Here is a 14006-nt window from a genome sequence, read left to right as displayed (position 1 = left end):
ACTGCTTAGTCCCATTTGAAGTTATCCTAACAGGAGTAGAAGGACAGGTTTTTGTAAGCATATTTGAAACACAGTATATTCTGAAGCACAGTATAAAAAAAAATAAAAAATAAAAAAAAATAAAACTTCAATTAGATATTTGAAAAAGAACTCTGATCAAAATTAGAGAACAACTCAACTCAAATTGTGAAACTCGTGTATTAAATAAATTCAGTGCACACAGACTGAAGTAGTTTAAGACTTTGTTTCTTTTAATTGTGATGATTTTGGCTCACATTTAACAAAAACCCACCAATTCAATTCAATCTCAACAAATTAGAATATGGTGATGTGCTAATCTGCTAATCTACTCAAAACACCTGCAAAGGTTTCCTGAGCCTTCAAAATGTTCTCTCAGTTTGGTTCACTAGGCTACACAATCATGGGGAACACTGCTGATCTGACAGTTGTCCAGAAGACAATCATTGACACCCTTCACAAGGAGGGTAAGCCACAAAAATTCATTGTCAAAGAAGCTGGCCTGTTCACAGAGTGCTGTATCCAAGCATGTTAACAGAAAGTTGAGTGGAAGGAAAAAGTGTGGAAGAAAAAGATACACAACCAACCGAGAGAACCGCAGCCTTATGAGGATTGTTAAGCAAAATCAATTCAAGAATTTGAGTGAACTTCACAAGGAATGGACTGAGGCTAGGGTCAAGGCATCAAGAGCCACCACACACAGACGTGTCAAGGAATTTGGCTACAGTTGTCATATTCCTCTTGTTAAGCCACTCCTGAGGTGTCTTACCTGGACTAAGGAGAAGAAGAACTGGACTGTTGCCCAGTGGTCAAAGTCCTCTTTTCAGATGAGAGCAAGTTTTGTATTTCATTTGGAAACCAAGGTCCTAGAGTCTGGAGGAAGGGTGGAGAAGCTCATAGCCCAAGTTGCTTGAAGTCCAGTGTTAAGTTTCCACAGTCTGTGATGATTTGGGGTATAATGTCATCTGCTGGTTTGGTCCATTGTGTTTTCTGAAAACCAAAGTCACTGCGACTGTTTACCAAGAAATGTTGGAGCACTTCATGATTCCTTCTGCTGACCAGCTTTTTGAAGATGCTGATTTAATTTTCCAGCAGGATTTGGCACCTGCCCACACTGCCAAAAGCACCAAAAGTTGATTAAATGACCATAGTGTTGGTGTGCTTGACTGGCCAGCGAACTCACCAGACCTGAGCCCCAGAGAGAATCTATGGGGTATTCTCAAGAGGAAAATGAGAAACAAGAGACCAGACAATGCAGATGAGCTGAAGGCCACTGTCAAAGAAACCTGGGATTCCATACCACCTCAGCAGTGCCACAAACTGATCACCTCCATGCCACGCAGAATTGAGGCAGTAATTAAAGCAAAAGGAGCCCCTACCAAGTATTGAGTACATGTACAGTAAATGAACATACTTTCCAGAAGGCCAGCAATTCACTAAAAATGTTTTTATTTGTTTTTATTATTATTATTTTTTTTTTTTTATCTGTCTTATGAAGTATTCTAATTTGTTGAGATGAATTGGTGGGTTTTTGTTAAATGTGAGCCAAAATCATCACAATTAAAAGAACCAAAAACTTAAACTACTTCAGTCTGTGTGCATTGAATTTATTTAATACACGAGTTTCATAATTTGAGTTCAATTACTGAAATAAATGAACTTTTCCATGACATTCTAATTTATTGAGATGCACCTGTATATCAGAACCTCCTTCAGCAACATGCAGTTCCTTCCCTGCAAGCATCTCCCAATCATCCTGCAATTTTCATTGTAATCTTCTTTGGTGCAACAGTGGTTATTGTTCTCTAATTCTGATCACTGTTTCCCACAAAATAAAATATTTTGTTGAAATGCCCTGGATATTTTGTCAAAAATGTTAGTATAGCACTATACCAACAGCTTATACTCCTTTAAATTTTGAGCTATGCAAAATAAAAATATTTCACACTAATTTTGATCTCCACTGTATATTTTTTAAAAACCTTGCCTCTATAGTCTACTGTCGGAACTGTGACTGAACACTTCACATGTCAGTCAGTGGGTGGTTTTTGACCAAAATAAGTGAAAGTGAAAGTGAAAGTGACACTTCACAAGTATGGTGCAGTGGGTGGTTTTTGACCAAAATAAGCTTCCATATGCACCCTTTGATGCCACAGGACAGATATTATAGTTATAGGTATTGTTCTGTATCATCCTTTTGGATAGGCTATCATATAGCAGTCAAGTGTACATACAAGCATGGCTGTCCTTAGGGGGGTGTACTGGTGCAGTAGCACCAGGGCGCAACAGCTAAGGAAGGCCCTGCATACAGGGACTATAATGTGCAATCCGAATGTTGATTGCTGGCAGAAATATAGCCTCATATCAGATAAATATTGTAAATACTACTTTATACAGCTGATAATGTTCAATCAGGCTAGAACAGCCCTGCGTTAGTTGTTTCTATATTCTTTAAGTCTCTGCTCCTGATATCTGCACGCGCCATCCAATCCATCAAAGGAATTCGCGCGCCCGCAAAATTCAGTCACCGGCCATAACACAATGGGTTTATCTTCGTGAATGTTTATTGTGAGATTAAATGTAGGTATATATTTGAGATTTTCCACAAGGTTTTACACAGCTGATCATGTTTGTAAGTGTAACCTCTATAGACTAAAAATAGAGAGAAGCCGAGAAATTTGACGAACTATGCGAACTATGCTATGATGATAATTTGCTGCTTTAAACACTCTAGATTGCAATGAATTAAATTATACAAGACAGAGACAGAGTACAGTTCTGAGGTGTAGTGAAGTTTTAAGACAGGGATATGTTTTCCTGAAAGTAATGTTGATGAACGAACATGTCTTGTGTGTTCAAATTGGCTGTCCATAACACTAATGCAGTTGTTGAGAGGTCGAGTAGGTTGTTAAAGGAAGGTTGCAGATATGAGCAGACGTGCGTTTACCCGAGACTAGTTTGTAATTACCTGACTTGCCGGTGACGTGTCGTGTAGTGTAGAATAAAAACTAGAGAGAGAGAGAGAGAGAGAGAGAGAGAGAGAGAGGGATCGATGGGGGCGGGTCACAGCGGAGCGGAGGAGCATCTCTCTTTCAGCTCTGTTCGTTTCAGAAGCGCAGTGACGGACATCCCGGAGTCGAGCACACTGGACTCGTAAGTTCTGTCCATCTTTGCATTGTTAAATCCGCTTTTTAGCTTCTTCATGAATGAATGTAGAACGTCAGAGGTAACGTGAGTGGATTGTAATTTAATATGTCAGTATTTATTCGCATTACTCCACTGTAAAAGTGAAAATGCGCAGGCGTTACCTTAAGGGGCTATGTGTAACCGACATGGCTTTTAAAAATGACTTTTGCTTTATGTTAAATTGTATTTTTAAAACCTGTTAATTTGAACGTTATGAAAGACGTTTTGGTTGACTTGATGGAAATCTTTGTACTGGGAAAGTGGGGACGGGAAAAATTAATTAAAAAGATTAAAATCATAAGTTTTCCCTCGCTTTTACGCATTAATTCATTCGTTTTATTGAATGTCAGTACTGTAATGTTTATTTAATTGCTTTTTAAAATCAATTAATTTAGTTTTAATTTTAATTTTCTTATTTTTTTATTTTTTTATTTGTTAATTCTTGAATGTGTAAACATTGATGACTTGGAATGGGATTTTGATTTCTCTTTATATATTTTATGCAACATATTATGTATGTAATATGCAATGTATTTACTATTCATGACTTTTGTAAGTAGTGGTGACAGTCTTTATGTGTTAACGTATGATTTTTTTGTTTCTGTTAAGAACGCATAATGAATTTTGCAGGAACATACTGAACGGAGGTGTGTGCTGTCCATGGTGCTGAAATCATGTAGACAAGCATTTTCGACATGAACTATGAAGAGTTTAATTGTTTTCCCTCTCATATTTTGTTTTTCAGATTAACGTAATGTAGTCTTGAGCAAGTAGATTTCAAGTTTGAGAACCTTTTCACTCCATCCACTCACTGTGAAATGGGCATTGCGTAGTTGTCGTAAGCACTTATGCCTTAAAGAATGAGAACCTTAGGAAGGAGGACTGCTGAAATGATGCTACACAGAGATGTAGAATGGAGGACCTGCAAGAGTGCATGACAAGCAGCTCGGTGCCGGTTTGAAGAAATCATAAAAAGAGGAGAATCACATCACCACCTGAAGCCATGGGGATACGACATCTCCTACTTCTGTTGGTCTATCTAGACCCGCTGTGTGTTCTGAGCACATCCACAGCCAAGCGGAGCAAACCCCCTCAAAAGAGACCCCCAAAGGTGAAGGAGGTCAACAGCACCGTTGCTCCGACAGTGGCACCCAGACGGATCACACAAGTCCAGGCGCCCATCATTGGTGATCATGACACCTGTCTTGGCTACTACGACGTGAGTGGTCAGTACGACAAAGAATTTGCCTGCAACAACACTGACCACCGGTACTGCTGCGGGAGCTGCTTTCTGCGCTTCTGCTGTCCTGTGAAAGCCAAACGAGTGGATCAGAGAGTCTGTACCAACTACAACACGCCCGACTGGATCAAAACCCAACCGCCCTCACCCGCACCCACAGGGGACACGTACGACCCAGCGCTGGACCAGACCAACACCACTGTCTACATCACCTGCGGGGTCATCACCCTCATTATCATCCTGGGAATTTCTGCCAAAGTGGCCTATGATAAAGCCACCAGACCGCCTCAAGAAATGAATGTCCAGAGGTAAGTTAAAAACATGTCTTTAGCTTTATCAAGCTTTGGGTTAATGCACCGCTAGTATGACATAGTGATTTTATAGGGGCAACATAGCCTGGTTAAACCACCCCAGGGCTGGTAACCGAAATTTGTACAGTGCAAAAATGTGCAGTTTTACTTTTTTTTTCTGAAACATACACTATATAAACTAGACCTTCAGTGAAAGCTTTGTGGTCTTGATCACAAATTCAACACTGGGTTCTGGGTTAAGATGGAATATTAATAGTTAATTGCATACTGTATTAAATCTAGGACTCGTCTGCGTCTAGGAGGGATTGATTCTGGATATCATTAGTCTTGTGCTGAGATAGAGGTCAACTGGAAACCGTCGTAGTAGAGGGGAATTAGGTCTTCATGGTGCAGTTTGTCAATTAGACAGATTTATAGTGCTTTGGTTTGTCAGTGCCAAAAAGGAGAACAGTTTCTTTGTTTTTGAAGGACAGCCATGTTTTATCTGTATTGCTTATTGATTAGATTTAGGTTAAAAAGAAGAAAAAAAAGTCAGAAAATGTTAACTGAGAACATTGAATTTTAATATTAAAATGACGTAACACTGACTTCATTGCCTTTTTAGCTAGTCACTTCACAAGGGGAAAGTTGTTCCTGTGCAGAGCTGTTGAGTGTATTAAAGATGACACATTGCTCTTCTCTTATCAAACTGATCCATGTTGCAAATATGAGTCAAGCTCAGGCAGTCTGATAAGAGTTTGGTTGGTGCTCACAATGAGGCTTATTGGATTTGTGAAGACCGAATAACATTCTGTACAGCCGGTTGAAACCTGTGAGGGGCATACTTAAAGGGGTGGTTGATTGCGATTTCACTTTTTTAATGTTAGTTAGTGTGTAATGTTGCTGTTTGAGCATAAACAATATCTGCAAAGTTACGAAGCTGAAAGTTCAGTGCAAACAGAGATTTAAAAAAATGTATTTAAAAATTCTGGCAGTTTAATGCCTAAAAAATGTCTGGTAGGGACTACAACAAGTTACTTCCCGGGTTCATGACACCACAAACCCTGATTAAACCCCGCCCTCAGGAAAAGGCAGCAAAGGGGGCGAGGCCATGCTGCGCTGCTTTAGAGAAGAGTAAGAGAAGACTAGAGGTGCGCGTAAAAGTCTATTCATATATGAATCATGATTCTGCCTTCTAATGATTCTAATGGATTCACAAGTTTCAAAATCAATGTTCTAAAGCAGCGGTTCTTAATACTGTTACTCGCATCGCTCTACTCTGCACATGCTCTGCATCTCTCTCTCTCTCTCATTCAGCTCATCTCCAGCAATGAACTGTTCCAATTATACAATTACAGCTATGAGAAGCATTAAACATGGACTCGTATGCAGCCACCGTAATGTATTAAAGCTTTAAAGCGGTCATATGATGCGTTTTCAATTGTTCCTTTCTCTTTGGAGTGTTACAAGCTCTTGGTGCATAAAGAAGATCTGTAAAGTTGCAAAGACATATTCTTTATAAAAGTTAAGAGTCAACCACACCCCCCTAAAACGGCTCGTTCTAACACGCCCCCACATCTCTATGTCACTATGTGGGAAGATTTGCATAACGCCGCCCAAATATTCACGCAAAGAAAGAAGGCGTAACGTTTATTCTCACTGTTGCCGCCGGTGCCATGTTGTGGAGTTGCTGTGTGTTTTGTTGAGGGGATGACTAGAAATCAGTGGTTAAGTTGCATTTCAACACTGTTCCAGAACAGTCCAACCCAAATATTCAGATGTATGATGCGCATTTAGAGGATGAGAACTGTTTCCTGAAACAGTAGCCTGCAATGCGTCTGTGGCACAATGGCTATTTCTATAAAGTTGGGCAGTTCAAACTTTGCAAGGACAGTCTGGTGCTTCTGACTCACAACCTGTAGGTACCTTTTTTATATTTAAATAATTTGCCAATGATGATTCAAACGCGAGTTTCAAGCAGTAGAGTAGGCTTGTTGTTTGATGTTTCTCAGATCACAAATGCAGACATGGTTTTATGTTTACGCAGCGCTATACGCAATGCAACGATTAAAAAGACAGTATAAGTCATTATAACCAATAATTATGTCCCCACTGGATGCAACAAATGCCTTGTTTGTAATGGGTTTTATTTGTTTTGTCTGGTCTAGTGATGTCCGGATCATGAACGATGCACCAAATTGAACTAAATCGTTTGAAACGGTTTGCATCTCCAGTATGCACTAATCCACACATTACTAAAGTTATTCAGTTTATAAACATGCCTGACACTCCCTCTAACATGAAATAAACCAATATCCAGAGTTATTCAGTTGCTCCTAACAGTACATTGACTGAACTGCTAAAAGAGAACCGATGATGGGATGTGCATGAGCAGAGCAGCTGGACTGAGTTTCGTGTTGCTACTGGCCTGGGAGACGGCATAGAATGTTAAGGGGCGTAACATTTCCATCACATGCTTGAGGCATTCGGCCAATCACAATGCACTGGATAGCTGGCCAATCAGAGCACACCTCGCTTTTTCAGAACGATGAGCTTTGTAAAAATCGACACATTTCAGAAAGGCGGGGCATAGAGGAGAAGCAATAATGTACATTATATGGAAAATAATGTGTTTTTTGAACCTTAAACCACAAAATAATACACAAAATAAATTCTTTTTAGCAGCATCATATGACCCCTTTAATCAGGATAAAACCTTATATTAAAAGCTAACATAAGGAGTAGCATTTACAGATAACAGCGTATCTAAAAGTAAGAGACAACAACAAACAAAAAACATTAAAAAGCGCTGCTTGCAAAGATTCTGCACGATCTTCTTCGATAATATCCTCTGCTTCTCAATCCTGCTCAAACTGAAAAGTGATATTACCGACACCGTTGTGTACTAAAAAACCGGAGCACATGCCACTGAGGTGAGGGCAGGACATTTAGACGTGCACTAGAGGCGAATTAGCCAATCACAGCACACTGGGGTAGCTAACCAATCAGAGCCCATTGCCTATTTCTGAGGGAGGGGCTTCATAAAAGCAGGAAATGATCAGCTCGTTTTTCAGAGAAGGGACAGAGCGTGTGGAATAAAGGTAAATTATGTGAAAAATAATGTGTTTTTTAAAAAACAACAACAACAACAATAATAATAAAAAAAAAACTAAGCATTAACACGTTAGACTGCACCCCATAAACACAATCAAGCCTAGAAAAAAAAAACAGTGAACCACCCCTTTAAAATGAACAGTCTGTTGTGATTTACTCATGGCATTCCAAATGTACATGACTTACTTTCTTCAATTGAAACCAAAGCTAAATGACCAAGGACCGATGATGAGCCCAAATAAAGCACCATAAAAGAAGTCCATTGAACAGATTTTAAAACACTAGGGATCATACACTTGCTGACTTTGTAAATAGTTAGAGAAAACTGGCCATCATACACTAAACAACTGAGGATCGTACACTACTAGACTTTAAAGTCGTTCCGAACCAAACAAACTCACACATAAACATGCACCTTGTTGCTAGGAGATGCATGGCAATTGAAAACAGTTGGCATTCTAAAATCTTCTCAAAATATCAAAGACGTTTGATATCCTCCGATTGGATGGTATCATAGTCTGAAGGAAAAAAGTCTGTGACCATCAAACACTATGCCATTTTCAATGAAATCTTTTTTTTAACTCAAATCTGCAGACTGAATTTTTTTATACTTTTATGATTCTCGACAGTCTTTGATCACAGTGACTCATTGATTGCATTTATTGTGTTGAATGTTAGATTTAGAGACTCTAAACTAGGGGTGTGCGATATCATGATTTTTGATTGTGGATGATTCAAATGTCTCCACAATCTGCTTTTGAAGAATCGTGCTACAGTGCACATTCTAACAGTTGCAGTTCTGGCGCCTCTGTCTCAGTGTACTCTGTTGCGACATACATTAACACCAAATGTTAACTCGGCAGTAGAGTTAGGGCCATTTCATAGTCAACGCATCTGTGCGCATACGCGTCCCCAAGGCTACGCATCGTTACGCTTCGGCCGCCATTATGCGTCAGTGCGTAGCCAAATGTGTCGTTCTAGTTTTTGATACGCGACGCGCCGATGCACGCAATACTATGCGTTGTCGGTGGGGGTGACATTGCAAGTATTGTACATTAATTCAAGTATATTATGTTTACAGAAGAAGAAGGTTTAAATACAATGGCTGGCGAAGAGGAAAAATTATGCGAGCTTATACGTATAACATACCACCGCCTATCTCTGCGCTGCTTTTGTTGCCACCGATGTAAAATCAGCAATAGAATGCACTCCTCTTCAGTTGTCATTGTGATCTGAATATCACGTGACTCTACTACCCCCTGTTGCGTGAGTGGTGTATTGCATACAGGCATCGCCCGTGAAGCTTGCGTGCACTGTTTAGACCTTGAAAGGGAGCGCATCATTTGTGTTGCTCGCATTGCTTGCTATGTAACGGCCCTTACACTCAAGGGAGTCTGTACTTCGCAATCATAAAAGTACATTAGTTTCATGTGCTTTAAAGCCTTGCGCTAATACTGTTAAAACACACACATATTACATATAAACACAGTTAGTTATGTCTAAAGTGAAAGTAAACAGTTGAGAGAAAAAAAGATGTGTGTTTATATCTTAGATGTGTGCAGGTCTTAAAGTGACAGCAGACTAATACTACTAAACATGCTGCCACTTGTCATTAAAGGGATAGTTGACCCCCAAATTAAAATTCTGTCATTATTTACTCACTTTTGTGATGTCCCAAACTTGTATTAATTTATTTATTGTGCTGAACACAAAAGAAGATATTTTAAAGATTGTAACCAAACAGTTTCTGGTCCCCACTGACTTTGATAGTAGTTTTGGTTACCCGCATTCTTCAAAATAACTTTTATGTTCAACAGAAGAAAGAAACTCATTCAGGGCTTAAAACAACTTGAAAATGAGAAACCGATTAAAGAATTTTCATTTTTGGCTGAACTATCCATTAAATAAAACAACAAAACAAAGAGAAAAATCACTCACTGCTCTTGACGTAAGAATTTTAATCCAGTTGCTTTAATAAAATCACTGTATAAATAATAATTTATACAGTGAAGTGTACAGTATATAGTGTTTTATTTTGTTCATTTGTTCATTCAATTTGTTGAATGCTACTGCTAAATACACCTACTGTACCTGATAAATAAAGCACCATTTGTTTTATTTGTATAGTATGTGTATTTGTATTGTGTATCTTTGTTCATGTGTTTTTATTAATTATTTTATGTTTTACTTAAAAAAAAAAATCATTAATTTTTTTAATTTTAATGTCTGCCATTCTGTTGTATTTTATATTTTGTTACCTTGTAAAGGCCCGTTCACCCCAAGAACGATAACTATAAATATTACTATAAAGATAACGATATTAGCATTCCACACCAGCGAATGATATCTTCTGTTTATTCTAAGCGCACGCTTGTCTGGCGCTTTAAGTTCTCGAGCGCGTTACAGCAGGATGGATTCTGATTGGCTGTCAATTTTTTTATCGTTCATCAGCTGGAAAAAAAAAAAAAAAAAAAAAAAAACGTTTTGAAAGTGATTCCAACGATATCGTTTTTCTTTGTCTTATCGTTATAGTTGTGTTGTGGACTCTGCTGTTCTTTAATACTGAAAACGATTTTTAGAACTATATCTTTATCGTTATCTTTATAATTATCGTCCTTGGTGTGAACGGGCCTTAAGGCTTTGTTTTTAAAATAGGGAAATTAGTTTGTCTGTACTGCTCAGACAACTTGCAAAATAATAAAACCAACATTACAAAGAATCGTAATAAAATCATGAATCACGATTTTCCTAAAAAAAAAAATAATAATAAAAAAAATTGTGAAATATTTTTGCCATATCACGTACCCCTACTCTAAACATTTAGATATTTCCCTGAATTGATAGTGAACATTTCTCAAAGGGTTTGGGGGCTGAACTCCCATCTTAGATCCTTCAGTACTTGCCCCATTTTAAACAAACCGTCCCTGCTGCTCACTGTCTCACACAGATGCCAGTGAAGTTTCATACTACAGAATGAGCCGTGAGGATACAGAATGTTCCAGAACATTTGTTTTAACATTTCCACCCTTTGAATCCACTCGGCTTCATTTAGGCTGCGTGTAGATGGTGGTAATTTGCACCAAAATACAGTTAAATATATTATGAGTGTTTACCCAGGGGCTCAGATGTGTAGTGAAACGGCTCCGGGCTGGAAGGTTCTTGATGTGCTGTGTGTGTTTTGTGTGTTTGAAGAGCACAGGCGCATGAAATGTGGTTTCTCTGAGGAGAATGTCTGTATAGGACTAGAGATGAGACCTCAGTCAATGAGGGACAAGATCTGTCTCATGCCACTCTGGCTGATTTATTATGAATCGATTATGAGGACTATAGTTTTTGTAAGAAGTGCAGTATAGGTTGGTTGTGGTTTGACCTCAACTATGGTTATAATGGAGAATAATGACAAAGTGATGACTGAAGTATTTTGATTACCTCATACTGGGTAAAAAACAGATTAGCTCAAATGGATCATGGGTTGTAATTCAAGCTTACTTATGACTCATTTGTACTGACAAAGTGCCCAATGCCTATTGTGTTACATAATTATATTTTTCAAAGCTCATTTGGGTGAATCTCACAAAGTCTTATATATATATATATATACACTGAATTGAAATCTAAATATAATGCTAATTTTACATTTATAAACATTTATAAAAAAAATCATAATTTAACCCCTACATAAAAAAGAGAGAGAGACTCAGATAAAATAAAGCCATTTTTCACCATTAGTTGTATGATAATTGAGCACATTTCCCTTCCAGTTCTGTTTTTTTATTTGTAATAAAAAAAGCTATTATTTTAATTAAAAAATAATGCACAGTATTATATAAATTGTTTGGTATCATAGTAGAATTCTTTATATGGAATTAAATTACATTTTATGGTAATTTTAAAGGAGTGCTTTTATGCTTTTTCACTTTTTCTACTTAAGTTAGTCTGTAATGTTGCTGTTTGAGCATAAAAAAGATCCACTTCAAAAGGAGATATTTTATTTAACAGAAATCACTTTTCAAAAACTACAACGAATGACTTGTTTGGACTACAATGCATATTTTCCGGGATTTGTGATATCACAAAGATCGACGAACGGGACAAGACCTGATTGAGCTGCACTAGAGAAGACATCGAAAGTTATCACTATGTAGGAGACACGCTAGCTTTCCCAAGACAGACTAACTTAGAGTGGTTACAATCATCCGGGTTTAGATGGCGCTCAAATTGATTTGATTTTGACGCAGTATTTACACTGAAGCTGGCAGCAAGCAGCTTTGGTAAGGGGCATGACTTTTCTCGACCAGGCGCCGGCTAACCAATCAAAGCAAATTTCGTATTTCAGAAGGCGGCCCTTCATTTGATACAGGAACTATTCGAGCAGTTCATGCCAGACTGGGGAGAGAGGTGTTGTACTAATCTAAAATATGTGAAAAATTATGTTTTTCGAACAACCTACAGTAGTATGAGAGCATGTTCTAGAACGCCCCCAAAACAAAATCAAGACCTTGTAAAAGAGCATAATAGGACCCCTTTAACATAAAAATACATGTATATTGTGTCTGAACAAAATTTTATTTTGGGAAAATGTGCTTTATTGGATTAAAAATAATCAAAATCATAAACTCTTACAGCTCCTAGAAACAAACTCATTTTTTTTTTATTTAGGCAAAATATAATTCCTTATAATTCTGTACTGAAACTTGACCTGGCATGTTCTTAATGAGATTCAACCACTTAAATTTGCTTCTTTTTTGGATTACTTGCTCCAAGAGTTTTTCTCTTCATCTTAAACACAGGCATATTTGTGGATTCATCAAAGAGCCTGTATCTCTTTCAGCTGTTTTCTCTCTATTACAGTGACATGACATATTTCTTTGATTATGATGGCGTCTAATTGTCTGGATGTGATGACATAATCAGGAATGTGATTGGGCAGGCAGTTGCAGTCTTGTCCGATCTCATCTTCCCCGTGTGATGACTCTCCAACTCTCAGCTACCCAAAAACCCCTGCTGTGTCTCAGCTTGTTGTCTCTCTTTGTTTAAATATTGATGCCGCTGTGCTGTCTTAGACACCTGCTGAAATGGCCAGGGAATGATCAGCCTGTGGTAGAAAACATTGGAATCAAGAAAAGTCCTTGAGAGATATATGAGATATATGTGATAACTAAATGAAAACATTGTGATCATTTTGGAATGTGTGTTTGTGTGTGTATGTACTGTATATATTTACTGTATATATATGCATAGCAGTAGCTTTTTATGATATTGACACAAGTTTAAATCCACCTTTTGCTGAACTTGTTCTTATTACTTTTCACTTAACAAATCACATCATAAAGCAGGGATGCTGATATTAGCCGTTAGGTACCAATGCATTACTGTATAATGTACAATGATGTGTTAAATGTTTAAAATCAGTGATAAAGCTTAAGGCACCATGATACACAGCATCTAAAGAGGAAAGAAGATAAGACGGTGCATGTTGGTACACTACATCCCCATAATCAAGAATTGGTAAGAACGTTGCAGACACAAGTTTCTTTCTTCCATTAAATGAAAACAAGACTTATTTCTAAAATAAAACCTTATCTTTTTCCTTAATTTTTGTCTCAAATAATTAATATGTGAGCCAACATTTAATGTGTTATAGGTTATAATGACCAGATATTTATACTGTGACACTAAAGTAATCAAATTTCCTTGCAATGTCTGGAGGGCAATCAAACTGTCTGACATAGATCTAGAATTTGATACAACATAAATTTAGTTTTCTCAACATTTAAGACCAACTTTAGAGTATAAAACCTTATCAAAGACAGTCTGCAAATTACTCAGGGCTTCTTGTTTTGTAGGTGCAGAACAATAAATAACAGTATCATGTGCAAATTTAATGAGCAGAACAGATATTTTACGCTAGGTTTTACAAATGATTTACACAGAAATGTGTTGTGCTCTTCATGTTTCATGGATGAGGCTTGATGTGTGTGATTTGTGAGTTTGCATTATGGTCAAAGATCTTTTTGTCGACTTTGATCATGCCTCATTGATCTGAGCTTATGCACCTCGGTTTTGGAGTGAATAAAGCATTATTTGTGGAAAATGTTCACTCAAAAGCTGAGGTGCAGAAGCTCAGATCGATGAGGCCTACGATCCATCACTTCCAA

At 37.7% G+C, this 14006-nt stretch overlaps 1 protein-coding gene across 2 annotated transcripts in view; it reads left to right on the top strand.

Annotated features, from left to right (window-relative positions):
* Positions 1–3021: 3021 nt before the first annotated feature.
* Positions 3022–14006, top strand: part of LOC109104446 (protein shisa-6-like) — a 95810-nt gene continuing 84825 nt past the window's right edge. For both annotated transcript variants that reach the window (XM_042716841.1, XM_042716833.1), the window contains exons 1-2: positions 3022–3171; positions 3950–4752. In XM_042716841.1, coding sequence (XP_042572775.1) covers positions 4208–4752 — 545 coding nt within the window. In that variant the 5' untranslated portion in view covers positions 3022–3171; positions 3950–4207. The remainder of the gene's footprint in view (positions 3172–3949; positions 4753–14006) is intronic.

The sequence above is a fragment of the Cyprinus carpio genome, chromosome A3 (genome assembly GCF_018340385.1).
Source record: "Cyprinus carpio isolate SPL01 chromosome A3, ASM1834038v1, whole genome shotgun sequence".
NCBI classification, from domain to species: Eukaryota; Metazoa; Chordata; class Actinopteri; order Cypriniformes; family Cyprinidae; genus Cyprinus; species Cyprinus carpio.
This window is presented reverse-complemented; position numbering and strand designations above follow the sequence as displayed.